This window comes from Vigna radiata, unplaced genomic scaffold (genome assembly GCF_000741045.1).
Source record: "Vigna radiata var. radiata cultivar VC1973A unplaced genomic scaffold, Vradiata_ver6 scaffold_223, whole genome shotgun sequence".
Lineage (NCBI taxonomy): Eukaryota > Viridiplantae > Streptophyta > Magnoliopsida > Fabales > Fabaceae > Vigna > Vigna radiata.
The window spans coordinates 461,082-479,409 of record NW_014543246.1 but is presented as its reverse complement, the minus strand read 5'-3'; the positions used below and the strand labels follow the sequence as shown (position 1 = coordinate 479,409).

Sequence of the window (18,328 nt, the reverse complement as noted above, 5' to 3'; positions counted from 1 at the left end):
AAAGCAGGAAGCAGATTCTACCTCTATGTTAGATTACATTCCTCCTGGGAATCTAATTCCATGGCAAACAACACTTTTATTAATTAAAATTCATTGAAAATAACTAAATTCTGAACAAGGATTAGTAACATAAACCTGCATTAATAACATTTTTCATTTGGAAGAAAGAGTAGAAAGTTGGAGTCAAAATCACATAACCAAATGGTTAATAATATATCTCTCTGGTACTGTAATGAAAAGGAAAATAGATAATGGTTCTGATATATGGCCAGAATGACATGTGAATAATTGAAAGTAGCTGCACCATATAGAGACATTTTTGGCCAAAAAGTAGAAAGTTATTTAGACATAGAGAAATTCCTTTCCTATAACTTTTTAATTTGGATGTCGGTTCACACTAATCTTTTAAAATTCTTGTCGACACTAACATATTCCATCGTATAAGAACACTGTTTAGCCACAATTGGTGTCTCACTGTCATAAAAGAAGGGCTATTTTGGTAGACGAAGGACAGGACACCACACACAAGTAAGAACAATACACCATTTTAATTTTATGGAAGGATTTTATAATTTTTCATACCATCTTGTATGTTACTATATGAGAACTTCATGAAGCATAGAAGTCTTCATTTAACATGACTAAGTATATTTTTCTTACATATGTGCAGTTAGGCAAGAACTTTCTGCATCCTATCAAATTTCTTAACGATCAAAAGCTTCCGGAATTATTTAGGTGGGGTGATTGTCTACAGGAAAAAAAAATTCTGAACTTGTTTTAGTGTGTTCCTGAGAATGAATTGCGGAAGGATGGGATGCATGAATATGGTGCTTCAAGTACAGTTATTGCAATTTCAAATTATGAGTGCCGTCTCTTATAAAATTATTGGAAAAAGATTTAGAAGGACGAAACCTCTTAATCATATACTAAGCTTATCCGTAAACTTAAATGTATACTAAGCAAATCGAAAGCTAAGAGGAAGAATTGATATACTATTTAACAAAAAAAAATGTAAGTTATCTAAAAAAGTATTTTAGTAATTTAATATTTGGACCGGACACATCTATCCTTTTTAACTAAAATAAAAATGCAATTAAAATATTGATAAAAGATTTAAAAAATAAATTTAAAAATAACTTTAAAACAGATTTTATCCATAAAATAAAATTCATAATATAAATATGTTTATTTATTTCGTTTTGTAATTATTAGTTATTTTAATAAATAATTTTACCAAACATTTATAAGGCAACAACAACAAAATTTGACCTTTTTAAATTTTAACTAGTTTTTCAACTTTCGGTTTTTCTTTAATTAAATTTTAATTTCTAATTTCTTAAAATTTTTTTCCGATACTATTTTTTGATTTTAAAACATTTATTTAATTTATTTTAAAGTTTTTTGAATAGTTTATGTAAACTGATTTGTTGTGTTTCACTTAAAAAAAAAAATCAAAACTACAAGGAAAAATATAAGATAATCTTTTTATATAATAATTTTTATTTTCTAACTCATTTTTATAAGTATTATTTTATAATAATGTAATATGTAAAGATTTCATTTGTCATTAACTTCAAAATTAAAAAATTATATTTAAATTTAAATTATTATTAGTTTAATATTTTTTTGTTTGATTTCATTATGATAATTTTTATTAACGTATATACAAATAAAAAATATTTTATTATAATTTAAAGAAAAAAAATTAAAATACTTTTAGATTACTTTTATTAGATTGTTGTTTAATATTTTTGATTTAAAATTAATATAATTATCATTTATTTTTAAACATTTAACATTAAATATATTTTTATAGTAAATATTTAATAATATTATATTTTTCATGATTTTTTATAAAAAATATTTTTTTCATTGATATCAAAAATAATAATAAAACAGAAATGAACAGAATATATTGCATTAAATGTGAAAATGTATATAAATTTTTAGAATCGAAATGATGAAACCCATCATCACCATTTTATCATCCTTAATTCTTAAGTTATCAAATCAAATACTTTTAGAACTAAAAGTTAAACAAAATTATGAACAGCTAAATATTATAAAAAAATATGAAAAAATAATTTTGCAAAAAACATAAGAATGAAAACTCTAATCGTACATATCATAAGTAGAAACTAACTATTATAGAATAAAATAGGGCTATTTAATTTCTTAAAATAATAAGTTGCGGGCAAATAAAAACGCTACTGTTTTTTTTTTTTGTTTATCTTATCAGAAGATAAGACACTTTAAATAAAGATAAATACGATTAAAACTGCAGTATGGAATGTAAAAGTTAAATAATAAATCACAAGACATTTATGTATTACCTCACAACAAACTTTAACTTGGATTAGTATTTAGAAATTTAATGTCAACATTCTATGGATATTTTTCATATCTTCGAACTAATTGGCAGAAAAAAATATAGCCCAAATTTTTCATGATTGGAGTGGAACTCAAATATATAATTATCTTGCCAAATTTCACTTTTTTTCTATATCTTTTAAGTAATACCTAGTAAAATCATGGCTAATGAAAAATGTTATTAAAACTAGTTTCAGAGAAAAGTAACAGGGATTAAAAACTGCAGAGGGTGGCGATGGCAATATAATTAATTACATAGGAAAGCATAGTAGTTCAAACATACTTGAATCCGGCACTGGATTGTGATGGCAATATCACCACAACACAAAGACCGGGAATAGATACGAAATTAGATAAATATGTCTACCTGACCAATGTCAAGCACCCAAGGAGCACCTAGTCGCCAACTTTACATTAACTACTAACCCACATTTTAATAAAATCTACTCTCCTTGGATTAAATCCATAACAACACGCTTTATGCTTCCATTGTTTTTCTTAAGCAACCTCTTATTCATCTCTTGGTCACGGAAACCCTGCATAAACCCCATAACCAATCAAAACAGTATCCAGTTGAATAATATATTGTATGGTTAGAGGAACGAATGGAAAATGGGAGGAGGGGATTAGAAGATAAAGGGCTTCAAATTGCATGCATTTGATGATAAGTGATGAACCGAGCAACTTACCATCTCTTGTAACTCTAAAAGGATAGGGTCCCACTCAGAAACATTATAGACATCACTACATAGATCGACAATGGATTGTTCCAGATCATACTCATTCATCCTCAAGACCTCTTTGTTCAAATCAACCTGCTTAAAACCCATCGCCTCAAGTTCTTTAAGTAGACTCTCCTCCAGAGAGTTAATTCCACCAGTCCCCATAATAGATGATGATGATACATCCACAGTGGAGGATTGCTGATCAGAGGGAACAGCTGGGGTTGCTTCAGATAAATCAATAATAGGATAAGAGATTGAAGAAGGTGCCAGGGAGGTTGCTGCAGGGGCTGAGGCAGAAGGGCCAACAAATGTAGCTTCATTTATAGGGAATCCCTTTTCCAGTTCCAACCTTGGTTCCTTATCAACCTGTTCAGCAGGTTGAATCAGAGCATTAGGAATGCGGGTTTGAAGAAAAGTATCATCCTCGGCAGGCCTAACATTGATATCTATGAGCAGAGGTCCTTCAGATCCACTGACATCAAGTGGAATATTCAAGTTCAATCCTTGAGAGTTATCATAAAATGAGTCCTTGAGAGAGGCATCAACCTGTGTGTAAGACGATGCAAGAGAGCAAATTTATTATTACACCATCAAGAGTAAAATCTAGTGTCAGTAAGAAATTCCTTCAACACTATCATTTTACCTGTACAAGGACCCAAACACGTTGGCCAAATTTATGTCCAGATGAAGTTGCCAACCTCCAGTATGATGTGTATCGACCAGGTCTCCGAGGTGCTGTAAAGTCAACTGCAATGTCAAGTTCCTTCTCTATAGGGACACCATCCTGAACCTGGGACGTTTAATCAGAGAGAGCACTAAATAAACTTGAATACAGATTCTCGGATGAGCAAGACAAACCTAGAGAAAGATAATAGACCTTCAGGAAATAATTAAACTACAGTATGAATATTTATCAAACCTCTAAGTCAACTGAATGAGAGTCACTGAACTTGTCTCCTCCAATCCAAACAAGTTTAGTTCCCTTGGGCCAAGCTACAGTGCCATTATTGCGCATCCGCCAGATCTTTGTAAATGCAGTAGATGGAGCCATCATTGTACCGTCTAGCACATTGACATCCAAAATGAACTGACTATCTAACTTTGGTCTTGGATGCTTCAAAATGGCACTTTTCTTAAAAGTATGAGGCGGTAATGTTGGCTGCACCATAAAAAAAAATGTGAAAATGCAAAGACTCAGCATAGGGAGAAAATAAAAGATAGCAGTGTTCAAAAGTGATTACAAAGTTTTTGGATTGCTCATATACACATCGAGGGAAACGAGCAGATGCCGGACGGTCCATTCTGATATATTCTGTCCCATTACCCATTTCGTTGTAACAAATGTGGCAGAGATCATAATTTTCCTTCCTGCATGAAGAACAAAATATCATGGAAACGGCCCTGAAAACAATTTAACAACAATAAGTCCAAACAAATCAAAGTACTTACACTTTGGATTTGAACCGAGGTCCAGTTATTGGATAGACACCACAACCATCACAACGCACACCTTTGTGGAACATACCGGTCATTGCCTCAGTGTGACGATGGCTCCTTTTAAATGGGGGCATTTGAGAGTTTCCAAAATGTGGTGTCCAAGAATTAATATATGTCCCAGAAAATGGACATTCAAAGAAACCACCAGCATTCCATGAAGTAGTCTGGGTTGAGGTATCATTAGGACCAGCAGGACTTGAGGATGTACCACTGCTGTCAACCTTACCAGCAGAACTATAGACAGTTGACATTTTACCCTTCCTGCAATCACCCTCAGGGACTTCTGATGAAAGTGGAGCCTTATTCACATTTGTGGACTGAGATGAATAGGGATCACAAGGAGGGATATTGAGATCAACTGTGGCAACTTCCGCAGCTGTTGTTGCACTGATTACATTCCCAGCTTCCAAATGTTGACTGGCTACATCTCTAGTTATGTTTTCAGTCTCCACCTGTTGAGTGGGATTAGAAGCAGAGGCTGCATCTATAACTAGGTTTTCAGCCTCCACATGTTGAGTGCAATTGGAAGCCAAGTCCACAGATGGCATTTGTGGCTCTCTTGCTTCACCAGAGATAGGTTCTTCAGGAACACCATTTTTAGAGAATGGACCAGTTGCAACAAGAGGCTCGCAATAAGAATTTAAAACAGAATGTCCCACTAGGGAAATTAAATCAGCAAGATTAACAGGCAGCTGACTAGAAGATGCATCATTTGGATACAATAGATTGGAAATAAGCTCACGTACTGGATCGGGCACAGGAGATGAAATGTCAACTTTATCTGCATTTGGGCTTAGAGATGGGTTTGGAACAGGAAATCTCAAGGGAGTGGCACTCTCACCATGGACAGTAGAATTGGAGGCTGAGTCCACATATGAAGATTGAGAACCTTTTGCCTTAGAAGTGGCATGTTCTTCAGGACCCGTTTTTGAACTTGTACCAGCTGCATCACGAGGCTGGAAATGAGAATTTAGAACAGATTGTCCTATTTTCAAAATTGAATTGGCAATATTATCAACCACGGGAGTCGAAGATGCTGCTTTTGAAAGCGACAATTTAGATAGAGCCTCGTGTAATATAGTATTTCTACCCAGAGGCGGGTTTGTGACAGAAGGAGATTTTAAGGGCGTGGCACTTCCAGTAGACCAAGCAGTCGATTTAGCACCGCCATCATTGTTCATAAGTACCTCAATTCTCAAGAATTTCAATTGCTGCCTCATCACATCACGCAAATCATCATCATCAACCAGAGTCACCAAGTCGCCATCTTCATCAACATATCTCAGAACTAAATTTGCATCAGCACTGAAACCGAAGATAGAACATATCTTCTGTCTCAACCCAACCATGTCGAGATCCAGTCGATTAATCTCGTCCACAGACGCAGTGAAGCGCCGGAGGGTATCCCCATATTTCACCTGTCCAACAAAAAAGTAATGTGTTGATGCAATAAGCAAAGATGTGCATGATTATAGAACCGATCTAAAGCCACGAACAAATATTAGCAGATTCTTCCACCAAATATTATTTTATGAATTTTCCGTAAAATGAAAGAAGGGTATCCTCAAATTACACTAAGCATCAAAAGATTACCAGCTAAATAAAAATGTATTATCATAAATTGATCAGCAGGACCCTTGATATATTAAACAAAAATATATAATACCATTAATTGAACTAAAACAGAACCTCAGTTAAATGAAAGTTCCACTATGCACAACAGTTTCAATTCCAATACAAATTCATAAAAGTGAATCATTCTAAATGCTCACAATACTCCAAACCAAAAGAATAAAAACAATACAACCGCGACAAATCTAGCAGATGTTAGGAATCAATTATTTTCATGAAACTAACGCTAAATTGTTTTCTAGGCAAAACCAATTTGTTCATGCCGAACCCAGCAAGCAATGGTTGGGGTTTCAGCCCCATCGTCATACCAAAAGTTACTACATATAGAGTTATATAAAACCATAGTGACTATGAGACTCAAGGCTTCATCAACAAAAAATTCCGTGCTCCGATCACTCAGATAATAAAAATAAAGGCGAAACTAGAAGGGGGTGTATGTCAATTTTAATTTGACACGATTGTAACAAAATCAACAACAGAATAAAGCACCACAGTGACTATCAGACTCGAGGCCTCATCAACTATCAACATCGTCACAAACAAACAAAAAACGATTCATCTTCATTTTGTCCAAGAAATATCAAGATGACTAAACGCAGAGCATCACACCACAAAAGTCACGATATAAGAGAAGGAAAACAATTCAGGACCGAAAATTGAAACGAAAACATGACGGAAAAGGAAAATTAAGATCAGAACCTTGATCACTAGAGCAGACTCCATAGCTGTCGGAGAGCAAGAGAAACAACAAAGGAAAGCGTGGCAGGTATACCGAAGAGAAAACACTGAAACCCTAACCCTAATGGGAAACGAAGCTTCTTCTTCGGAAGAGAAAATGGAGAGAACTGCACGGCTAGCGTTAGCGACCCGTTAGCCACTTTAAAAGCTTTACGAGCCGGAGAGTGACATATATATACACTATTGTGGCTTTGGTAACAAGAAATTATTTATTTTGACTTTTATTCTTTTTCCTAAATGCATACATAACTTCGTGGCAAAGGTAACGGTACGATCGGCCCACGTATCTTATCTATTTAATAGCGTTGTTAAACCGACGTATCAAATCAAATATTGAAAAATACATTTACAAAACTAAAAATTAAATAAAATTTAGAATTCAATAATCAATAACCAATTCTAACTTATTGCTAAAGTAACCCATTAATGACAAAAAGAAGTTAAATTACTTGTTCATTGATAGCGCTTATATGTGGATGATAACTGATCTTATATCTTATATATGTATAAATTTAGAAGTAGACAAATCGAACTGAATTGCATTGCTAAAAACTATATTAAACTAAAAATTAATTTGTTTAAACTGAACTGTTTACAATTCAGACAAAATGAACGAACTGTTTTTTATTTTATCAAACTGAACTATACTAAATTGTACTAAATTACAATATAAACTGAACTGAACTATTAACTGAATTGTAAATTGCATTAACTGAACTATTAACGTTAACTGAACGAAACTATTAACTGAATTTTAAACTGCACTAACTGAATGTAAATTGCACTGAACTATTAACTGAATTGTAAATTACACTAACTTAACTATTAACTGAATTGTAAACTGCACTAATTTTAACTGAACTACTAATTTTAAACTGAATTGTACTAAATTTAACACTGTACTAATTCTAAAATCTGATTTTAACACTATCTAATAACAAAGTAACTTTATATTATAATCCGAAATTAAATCATTTTGATTGCAAGTTTTGTAAAACAATTTCTTTTTTTATTTGGAATAAAAATTGTATGGAATGGAAGTCATTGTTCCTCTATAATTAATTAGAATTACAAAAGGTGAAATACAGATAGAAGAAACAAACTTTTAATACGAGGATTTATGATCTTGTTTATTTTTGTTTAATTGTATTGTTCTTTTATTTACTTTTTCTTGTGAAGGGCTATAATCATTATTTTTGTGATTTTATTTTCAATTCATTGATCAACTTTCTTTTTTTAATTTCTCATTATTTTCATTGATAATGTTGTTAAAGAGAAAATAAAAAGGAAAATAACATTTTAACACCATTTTTTGACACTATTTTGACCCTGCACATGTGTCAAAATGTGATTGGACGATTTCAAATTAAAAAAGTTAAGACAGGGGTATATTTGGAAGAGAAAAACCAAAGTTTGTTTTTTTAATTTGAAATCGTCCAATCACATTTTGACACGTGTGCAGTGTCAAAATGGTGGTGTCAAAATATCATTTTCCAAATAAAAATTATCAATTAATTGAAAAGAGAATTAAAAAATTGATTAATAAAGTAAAAAAAGTGAAAAGATAATAGTAATGATTACACTATTTTATTGATGGAAAATGATATTTTAACACCATTTTTTGACACTATTTTGACACTGCACACGTGTTAAAATGTGATTGGACGATTTCAAATTAAAAAAGTTGAGGCAGGGGTATATTTGGAAGAGAAAAACTAAAGTTTAATTTTTTAATTTGAAATCGTCCAACCACATTTTGACACATGTGCAGTGTCAGAATGGTGTCAAAAAATGGTGTTAAAATATTATTTTCTTTTATTGATAACAAAATTAAATACAAAAATGTTAAACATGTGGTAAAATGAAAATATTTAATAGGTTACATATAGAAGTTATTCAAATTTATTATGTGTAACTTGGAAAATTGTAAGGATAGAATATATGATAGATTATACGAGGATGAGATAGAGTGAACAAAATATATATATATATATATATATATTTCTCTCTAAAACGAATGTAGTTCTTAGTTTTTTACTATTCTCCATCTTTTTTTAGTGACTTTTTTAAATTTATTGACACATATAATATATTTAAAGTATTTTTTATATAGTCTTTTTTTCTTTTATGATTTCTATTATTTAATCATTTAATAAAATTAAATTTTAAAAAATATATTTTACTCTTATTACTTAAAATAATATTGGTTTAAACTTCTTTTTGGTCCCTAAGTTATAAAGGAATATTCAGTTTAGTCTCCGTTTTTTAAAATGTAAACCTTTGATTCCTAAGTTATACAAAATGTATTAAATAACTCCTTTTTTGACTTGAAATACTTTTTTTTGGTTATCATTTGATACATAAAAAAGGACTCATTTATACATTTTTTATAATTTAGGGATCAAAGATTTACATTTTTAAAAACGGGGACTAAACTGAACATCTGCTTATAACTTAAGGACCAAAAAGAAGTTTAAACCAATAATATTATTTAAAAAGTAATATATGCTTATTGATAAAAAAAAATATAAAAATTTGTAATAAAAATATTGTCTTAAAAAATTAATTATTAATTTTTTATGTGAACGTTTCTTTTATTAATATTTCATTATTAAATAAAGTTTTCTTAACAAAATGAAACAGCGGTAAAATAATACACTGAACTGTTATTAAAAGTGGATCAGTTATTTTTAATATAATATAGTACAGTTACATTACAAATCAGTTATTTTTGTTCAACCCTATATAAATCTCCATAAAGAATTTTAATCAATATGAGTAATATTTAAATTCAGGGATTAAGTGACTATAAGCATATTTTTTATTCTTATAATACTTATTTCCATGATTAATTTTTATTTTAAATTATTAAAGTATCTTTTATTTATTAGGGAATTTAAAAGTTTATATTTTTTTTTTGTTGATTAATTTTGTAATTCATTTTTAAACATAAATTTGATTTTTTTTACTCTTTTCTATCAATATTCTATTTTTATTTAATTATTATTTATAGTCATTGATTTAATATTCAATAGTTGATATTATTATATTTTATTTATTACTTTTAAAATTATTTAATTAATAATAAAAAGAGGAAAAATACATTTATAACCATAACTACAAATATATCCATTTTTCAGAAAAATTTGAACAAAACAAAATTTATATAGAAATATAAGTAAATATAAATTTTTAGTTAAAAATGAATATAGAATAATCAAGCCTGATATTTCTTATTTTTAGCGGTATAAAAATTTGAAGTTGGAATATTATTTTTTTATCATAATCTATTTCATGATTTCTACAGAGGTTAACGATAAAAAAAATATATCTATTATCATATATTTTTTTTAATATTTATTATCATTATTATGAAAAATAAGTTAAATATGGTTTTAGTTCCTAAATTATCAAACAAATTTTTAGTCTCTTTTTTAAAGTAATCTACATTTTAGTTATTCTCTTTAACGAAATTTTAATTTTTCATTCTGAAAAACTAAAAGCATTAAAAAGAAATTGATGTGGCTAATGTGTGAAGACTGTGATGACATCTTTCTTTTTGTAATGTTTGTCACGTGTAATTAGCCACAAATGCACTGTTACACTTGAGTCTACTCCCAAACGCAATATGCCACACTCTGTTCCCCTTTCTCATTCGCCACTTCGCCTCCATGTAAGCCAACTCGTACCAAATCGAACTCGAAGAGGTGTTTTCGAAGCCTCCACGTGCAGATGCATAATATGAAAACAATGGATGGAAGCAAATTACCTGTGAGATGTTGGAAGCGTCACTCCATCTTACCCCACCCGTCTTTTCTTATCCATTGCATTCTTGCCAAAGTCATTTTCGCATTTCAAGTTTGAATTTTTCTTATTTGCATGTTTAATCTTTAGTTTATTAAAAATGGTTTAAATTTCTTTTTGGTCCTTAAGTTATGTTCAACTTAGTCTCCGTTTTTAAAAATGTAAATCTTTGATTCCTAAATTATAAAAATTGTATCAAATGAGTCATTTTTGTATTTTTATGGTCAAAGTACAAAAAACAATTTAAAATGTTTTTATTATTAAGAAACAAATCAGAGCAATGTAAAGATCTAGTAGTTGTTAAGAAACAACCAAAAACAGTATTTTAAGTCAAAAAATGACTCAACATTTTTTATAACTTACTGACAAAAAATTTACATTTTAAAAAACGGGAACTAAACTGAACTTATAACTGACAAAAAAGAGATTTAAACCATTGAAAATTGTCTCCCAATTCTTATCACATTGTCTCCCAATTTTTCTTATTTGCACGTTTAATCTTTAAAAGAAATTTTTTAATTAAAAGTGAACAAAGTAGATCTCTTCTCCACATATTAATTGTCAGATACTTCACATTTTATAATGATGAGTAAAAAATTATTCACTAAATGTTTTTAAATGTAGAAAAATTTCATATTTTCTTTGGGTTGGCTGAGGTGAACTAATTAAAAAGAGGAAAATACTGATTTTGTATGGTGGAAACAAAATGTGAAAAAGAAAAGGCAAAATTTATTAAAATATTATCATAATTAGTTATGAAAAGTTACACAATTAATTAATAAAAGTTTGATTTTTAATATTTTTATAATAAAAAGTAATTCCAATGATAAATAAATAATTTAATACGTTAAATAATAAAAATATGATATAACTCTCCACTTTCCATGACATATAAATACTTTGAAAAATATTCACGATTACCAGATTTCTTAGTCAAGAATCACGATACTATATAACTTATACTTCATTTAAAATTCTAAGAAAAGAAATCCTTAGAAAACTAAGATTGATCTGTAATTCCGTTTATAGATGTTAGAATGGGTCTTACTCTTTGATCCCACAATTACGGTATGTTAGAATAGCCTTTTGCTTTTCTGCTTCGCACAGCAGTCTATTCAGATTACAATTCACATACAAAATGCGCTAATAATCCATACTGAGTTTCTTTATAGGCTTATATAAATAAACTCCAGTATTTCAATCAAGGAACAATTTGCAGAATCAACAAGAAAAAGATGAAAAAATTTGTCAATTGAATGCTACTATATATATATATATATATTTTCTCTTAATTATCGTGACTAGTGGGTAAATGTTGGTTGTTAATTACTAGGTTGTTTTGTAAATTATTACAAGAAGGTTCTATCCCCAATCATTGCCATTGCCATGTGGTTATGACGTCATTCATTCATCCATAGGTGGCAAACAAGCTGAGAAGGGTAGCACAAAGCAGAGCGAGAGTCCCTTCTGTGATCTGAAGATAGAGCAGCCCAAAGACCACGCCACGTCAAGCGTAATTAGCCATCCTTGTTGAACCAAAACCCTGCGACGGTAACCTGCAAAACTCATCAGCACCAACACTGTGATAGATGTCATCATTGTGACTCGGAAGGCCAACAACACCACTGATGCAATAATAGTCAAAAGCGCCACTACCAAATAGAACCCTTCAATTTTTCGATCACGTAACGCACCGACATAACATGAGACCATAACAGCGATCACCAACGTTAAGATTATGGAAGTCTTGGTCATGCTTTTGCAGCCTCTCACAACGCAGAAGCCTAGGAAGAAGCTAAAAGTTGAGACATAAGTATAGAACAATGATGGCGTTTGCATAAAATATGTATACGAGGAGGCGCTGGTGCTTTAATTTATGATTGATGAAGTGTGTTAATTATATAATTATATGACAGGCATGCGCTGCACATGGAGGTGGTTGCCTGTGGCTGATAACTGAGGTTTTGTAACACAACCATGGCTGTGACACACGAACGGTGTTGTAAATGGGATGTGAAAAAAATAAAATTAGAGCTAAAATTGACCTTCAATCATTGTCGAATCTATATGTCGTATATTGATCCTTCTTGTGGCCAATATGAGGATTTGAACCGCATTATATGATAGCAGAAATCTGGAATTTATATATCAAATGTCAAAGCAGAAAAATATGGAATTTTATTTACATCCACAATGTCAAATCTATAACTAAATAAAAAGAAGGCTTGATATTTTTATTAAATATTTTTAATAAAATTAAGTTTATTTAAATTTATATTTTATATTAAATTTTATTTAAAATTTTTAATATATTTGTGTTGATATTTTATTATATTAAACTTCAATATTATTTTCTATTTGAATTTAAATTTCAAATAATCATATAAAAATTTATAAATTTATATTTCAAATATTTTTATAATATAATAAACCAACAATTTCTAAACAAATGTTAGCATTGATTTAGAAATAACAATTTAATAAATTCAAATCTAAAATTTTAAAACAGTTTTATAACAATCTAAAATAAATATATTTAAAATTAAAAAAAAATTTAAAACATAAATTTAAATAAATTTAATATTTCTAAAAATATTTAATAAAACTTCATTGTAAAATTTATATAAATTAAATTCACTCTCAATTTAAAAATAATTAAAATTTTTAATTTTAAAAAAGTTGAGATTGAATTGAATTAAAATAATAAATACAATAAACAAATTGATATTAAAAACAATTAATTTTAGGAAGGATTTTTTTTCTGGTTTTAGAAACCTCCAATACGTTCCCGCGGTTTATGCTTGAAACACTAAGAGTTTTTTCTTTTTCTTTTAATTTTTTTGGCAGTTACTAACAAAAACCGTTCCTAAACTATATTTTTATCTTAAAATAATTTTTTTCTATCCTTAATATTAGAAAAGCTTTTCCCGCACTTTCATTTTTAATTCTTTAAGCCCTAATTCCCTTCCTCCTAAGCATTTTCATTTCTTCCATTGGCTTCATCACAATCTTTCCTGTTGCGTCTGTTCGTCTGTTTTTTGTCATCTTTTCCTTAAGTGGAGCATCGTGGTCGAGGCAGTGAGGATTGTGCTGAGACGATTTTTATCATTTTCGTCTTCCTGGTATGTTTATCTTATCTCTTCAATTAGATTATTCTCTATACGCTCTTTTCCTCTTGCATGAGCCTTCATATCTAATACTTCCTAATTCATTTCCTTCCTCTTTAACTAGAACATAATCTTCATCTATCTTTCTATCTATATTTTCATTTTTTACTCTAACATAATCTTCCTTGTTTCTAAAGATCATCATCTCCTTCAGGTTCGTGATTTCTATGTTAATGCTCTTTTATTTTTACAATTCGTATTATATAAAAACAATTTCTCAAAGATATTAGTTAATGTGCAGCATCAACTCACCATCTCGTGTGAGGAATAACTGATTCACACGAGTTTCTTTCACTCTCACCAACCAACTCATTTTTGTAACAACATCACGAGTTTCCGACTTGTGATCTCAAGTTTTTTAAAATAAGTTTCTAAAATATTTTATATTTTGAGATTTATAACTTAATTCGAGTTTCAAATTCTCTGTTTAGTATGTTTGTATCAAATAAGTTATCTATCACTTGTGTTGAGTAGTTCTATTTTACTTTACACTTCATAGTTATATTTCTTTTTTGAAACTTCTTACATTTTATAGTTATATTTATTTTTTCATTTAATTTTTTCTCTCATTTTTTTGTTGAGGTGATGTCTTAAGGTGGGTTTTGTGTGAAATTAGATTAGGATAAGCAGTGGTTGTCTTGTCCTAATTTTAAGAGAAATTATAAATGGCCAAGGGGATGATTTTAATTCAGTAGAATATTTTAAATTTGTTTTTTCTTTTGAACTTGGTTTTATTCGGTTTGATACGTTGTCTATATTAAATATTTTTTTATAAATATATATATATATATATATATATATATATATATATATAAAACCGACTAACTATTATGTTATATTATAGGTATCCGATCAAGGAAGTGTGTCACATAATGGATGTAACGAAGAAGAATCTTAGACATCTTTGTCTTTAATTTTTAGTATTGAACATGTTTGTCATTAATTTTTAGCATTGAATATTATTGTTTTTAATTTTTATAGTATTGACTACAGTTGTTTTTAAATTTTATAGTATTGAACATTGTTGTTTTTAATTTTTATAGTATTGAATATCTTTGTCTTTAATAATGTATGTTGAACAATATAATTTACTTTATATAATAATATTCAATTTTAGATTATATTATTTGATTGTCTTGATATTAAAACCAGATTTATCACAATCCAATTTCAACACAAAAAAATAATAATTTGGAAGCATTTCCGACAGTTTTGGATAAAACCTCTGGATATAAGGACATTTTTTTCAAACGCAGTTACTTCCAGCGGTTTTCTAGAAAGTCCGGTTAGTTTGGGTTTAGGATAAAATCTTTGGAAATAAGGACATTTCTTTCAAACACAGTTACTTTCGGCGGTTATCCAAAAACCCCGGTTAGTTCCGGCAATTTTCCGGAAACCCCTGGAAATATGGGCGGTTTAGCATAACCTCGGTTAGTTTCGACAGTTTGTCAGAAATCCAAGGAAATAAGGATAACTTAGCACAACCCCGGTTAGTTTTGTTGGTAATTTTGTGACGGTAGTTTTCCTAGAATTCTCTGCAACCGCAAAAAACGTGTTTTTTGGGATTAAAACTCAAGTAATGCTAAAAAAAGTTTTTTTTTTAACTAGTAAAAAATTAAAATAAAAAATATTTTTTTTAGTAAATTGACGTACATAGTACATATTTAACATTGTTATTATAATAACAACATAAAGGACTTAATTACACAATTAAAAAAAATAAGAATATAATAAAGACCAATCAAAATATAAATATCAATATCTTTTAAGATTTTCGAACAAATGCAAAAAAAAAAATAAGTATTTTAACTCCTCTCTTTCTATCTCCATATATATTTCTCTCTTTCTTTCTATATATTATTCATTTTCATTTAATAATTTACTTATAATATAAAATAATTATCATTTTCTTATCATAAACAAATAATATGTTTTTAGTATAATAATCTTCCAAATTATATTTTAAAATGATAATTTGTAATAATTTTTAATTATAAATTATTATAAACATATATATTATATTATATTATAAATTTAATTTCAAAATTCATATGGTAAAAGAATGTTAAAAATATTTCTATTGAAAAACAAATTATTGTGGTTTAACAATCACCAATTTCTTTTTTCTTTTTTGTTGGTAATTTAAACTATGAATAAAGTTTAATTACACTTCTTTGTATTGAAGAAGCAATAGTTATTTCCGTTAGAGTTAGTTATTATTATTATTAGGATCATGTTTATGGCGGTTAGCGTCTTCATTCACTTCTTTATATACAGTTATATCCTCCAACTCACAACTATAACGCACTCAAGAATCCTGCAGTGCTTTTTCTCCTCTGATTTCAGGTAAAATTGCATTTCAATCCTCTCTTTCTTTATCATCTCTTTTTCTGTATTAACTCTCCCTTCTTCCCATTGAAGGTTAACGAGAACGTTGACGTCTATACCTTCTTCCCCTTCTTCTAAAAGTTCTTTGAAAGAAAATGACTTCCGAAGAAGCTGTAACAAACATACCTTTCCTTACTAGGGAGAGCTATCCAATGGAATCACTCCAAGAACCTACCTCAAAGCGTATGTAGAAACTGATGAACAAGTAGACAATATTCGTTCAGTGAATATCTTGCATCTCTTACAAGGTTTTTCAATTTCTTCTATAATTTCAATTCGTCGCTTGCACTGTCCAAGAACAACCCACTTGCATCCAAGATATTTCACTTTGTATCATAATAACATGTGTATATATGCTTGCTGGAATTAAAGAATTACATGTCAACCTAAAAAGGCGATGATTCTTGTTTTCTTGACTGAGTTATTATGTATGACAGTGATATGTGTTTCTTCTATTTTTTTTTTTAATTTTTATTTTGCCTTTGGCTTTGTTTTGTGATTCAATCTTTTAAGCTATTGTTATTCTGCGCTGGATAAAACAGTTTCGAAGGCGGACACACTACATTGTGAATTATTTTAAGATTTTAACACTCTGAAAACAACACTTTTATTCATTTGTAAATCGCACATTTTCTTGAAGGTTTTATTTTAAGGTTCTTCCCAAAATTGTGAGAGATGGATTGATGGGATAATTTCTTGAACTGTTAACAGGGCATATGTTATTTGGTACGTATCTATGAATGCACATGTTAACATTAGAATTTTCTGAACGTAGAATCTTCCAACTCTGCTAGATGATCTTATACTAGTTGTTCACTTTTATTTGTAGCCTCTCAATTGGATCCTATGAATTTTTTCACAACATCATTTCTTGGTTGCAATTGAACAATATACAGAAGAGGGTTTCAGAAATATAATAGACAAATCTTGTCCAGAAATACATTTGATATGCTTAATCCACAATTTTGTGAAAAGATGATACATGAGGTATTACATATTTTGCTTTCCTTCTCAATCATATATTCAATTATTCCATTTTATATCATGCTCTAATTAATATCTGATTGCTTTGGTCGATTACTTTTTAAGATGGGCAGATGATCTCAAAATCAAAACCACGCGACCAAATATATTGCACGAACATGGTGTTGTTCTTCGTGATCTTGGCCTGGAACCCATGCTTCACAGATTTAGGGAAGAATACATAGAGCCTACATAAATCGAGATAATTTTTTCTCTTAATCAGAATGAGTTAGAAAATTATGACAGAGATGAAGAACTAATATAATGGTGTGGACTCACTTTGTCAATTTGAATTATATTTGTAGTTTCCTATGGTGAATTTGGTGGATCAACGCTGGACTCTCACTATGCTTTTGTTGTTGATTATGGACTCGCTAGGGATGGAGAAGTTGGTTAGTTTCTCAAACATAGGTCATTGCTTTGTCGATTTGCCACTTCTTGTAGCAAGTATTTTTGTTGATCTACTTTAATCATTCTCTTTAAGGTATATGCAATTAGTCCAAGTTCCGAACAAATCAGCTCTGCATGCTTTTGTTAAAATATAATGAGCAATATTGTTGCAGACTTGCATGTGGATGATGCACATATAGCCTTGAATATTTGCTTGGGCTATGAATTTTCTGCGGACAACTATTCTTCCGGGGTGTGAACTAGAGGTATGTTTACTACCTTATTGTTATGAGAGACTTATATTTATGCAGAATAACACTTGCATGTTGTCTTGCAGTTCGCGTCTTGGAAAGTGAAGGCTTCCAGAATGATTGTAGTAGCTGGTGTGGAGAATGCAAACGCAAGAAGAATGAAGAGGCCTCTAACCATGCAGATGCCAATCTTTCTTGTACTGCACAGTTGGTGCATTCCTCATTGAGCTCTGTATTTAAGTTACTGAGCAAATCAGAGATACACTAATGCTGGTTAAGTGAGTTAGTTTTATGTTCTTACATTATCTAAATATCATTATTTGATTCTGCTGCACAATTAGTA

The 18,328-nt window shown here is 29.7% G+C and overlaps 1 protein-coding gene and 1 long non-coding RNA gene across 4 annotated transcripts; one reads left to right on the top strand and one right to left on the bottom strand.

The window, feature by feature from the left end:
- Positions 1-2,599: 2,599 nt before the first annotated feature.
- Positions 2,600-7,134, bottom strand: LOC106753320 (protein NBR1 homolog). 2 transcript variants are annotated; one of them, XM_014635119.2, is made up of 7 exons: positions 6,924-7,134; positions 4,545-6,010; positions 4,361-4,463; positions 4,015-4,254; positions 3,739-3,885; positions 3,060-3,641; positions 2,600-2,906 (listed from the first exon to the last, which is right to left on the bottom strand). In XM_014635119.2, exons 1-7 carry the CDS (start codon positions 6,945-6,947, stop codon positions 2,814-2,816), a joined length of 2,655 nt encoding a protein of 884 aa, XP_014490605.1. In that variant the 5' UTR covers positions 6,948-7,134; the 3' UTR covers positions 2,600-2,813. The 2 variants fall into 2 exon arrangements, with proteins under 2 accessions (XP_014490605.1, XP_014490604.1); XM_014635118.2 differs by having other exon boundaries at positions 4,337-4,463; positions 6,924-7,133.
- Positions 7,135-16,757: 9,623 nt separating this feature from the next.
- Positions 16,758-18,328, top strand: LOC111241050. Of its 2 annotated transcripts, XR_002666767.1 has the most exons (5): positions 16,758-17,047; positions 17,151-17,308; positions 17,411-17,736; positions 17,908-18,000; positions 18,072-18,328. It is a non-coding gene; the product is annotated as an uncharacterized LOC111241050 (long non-coding RNA). The 2 variants fall into 2 exon arrangements; XR_002666766.1 differs by having other exon boundaries at positions 17,411-18,000.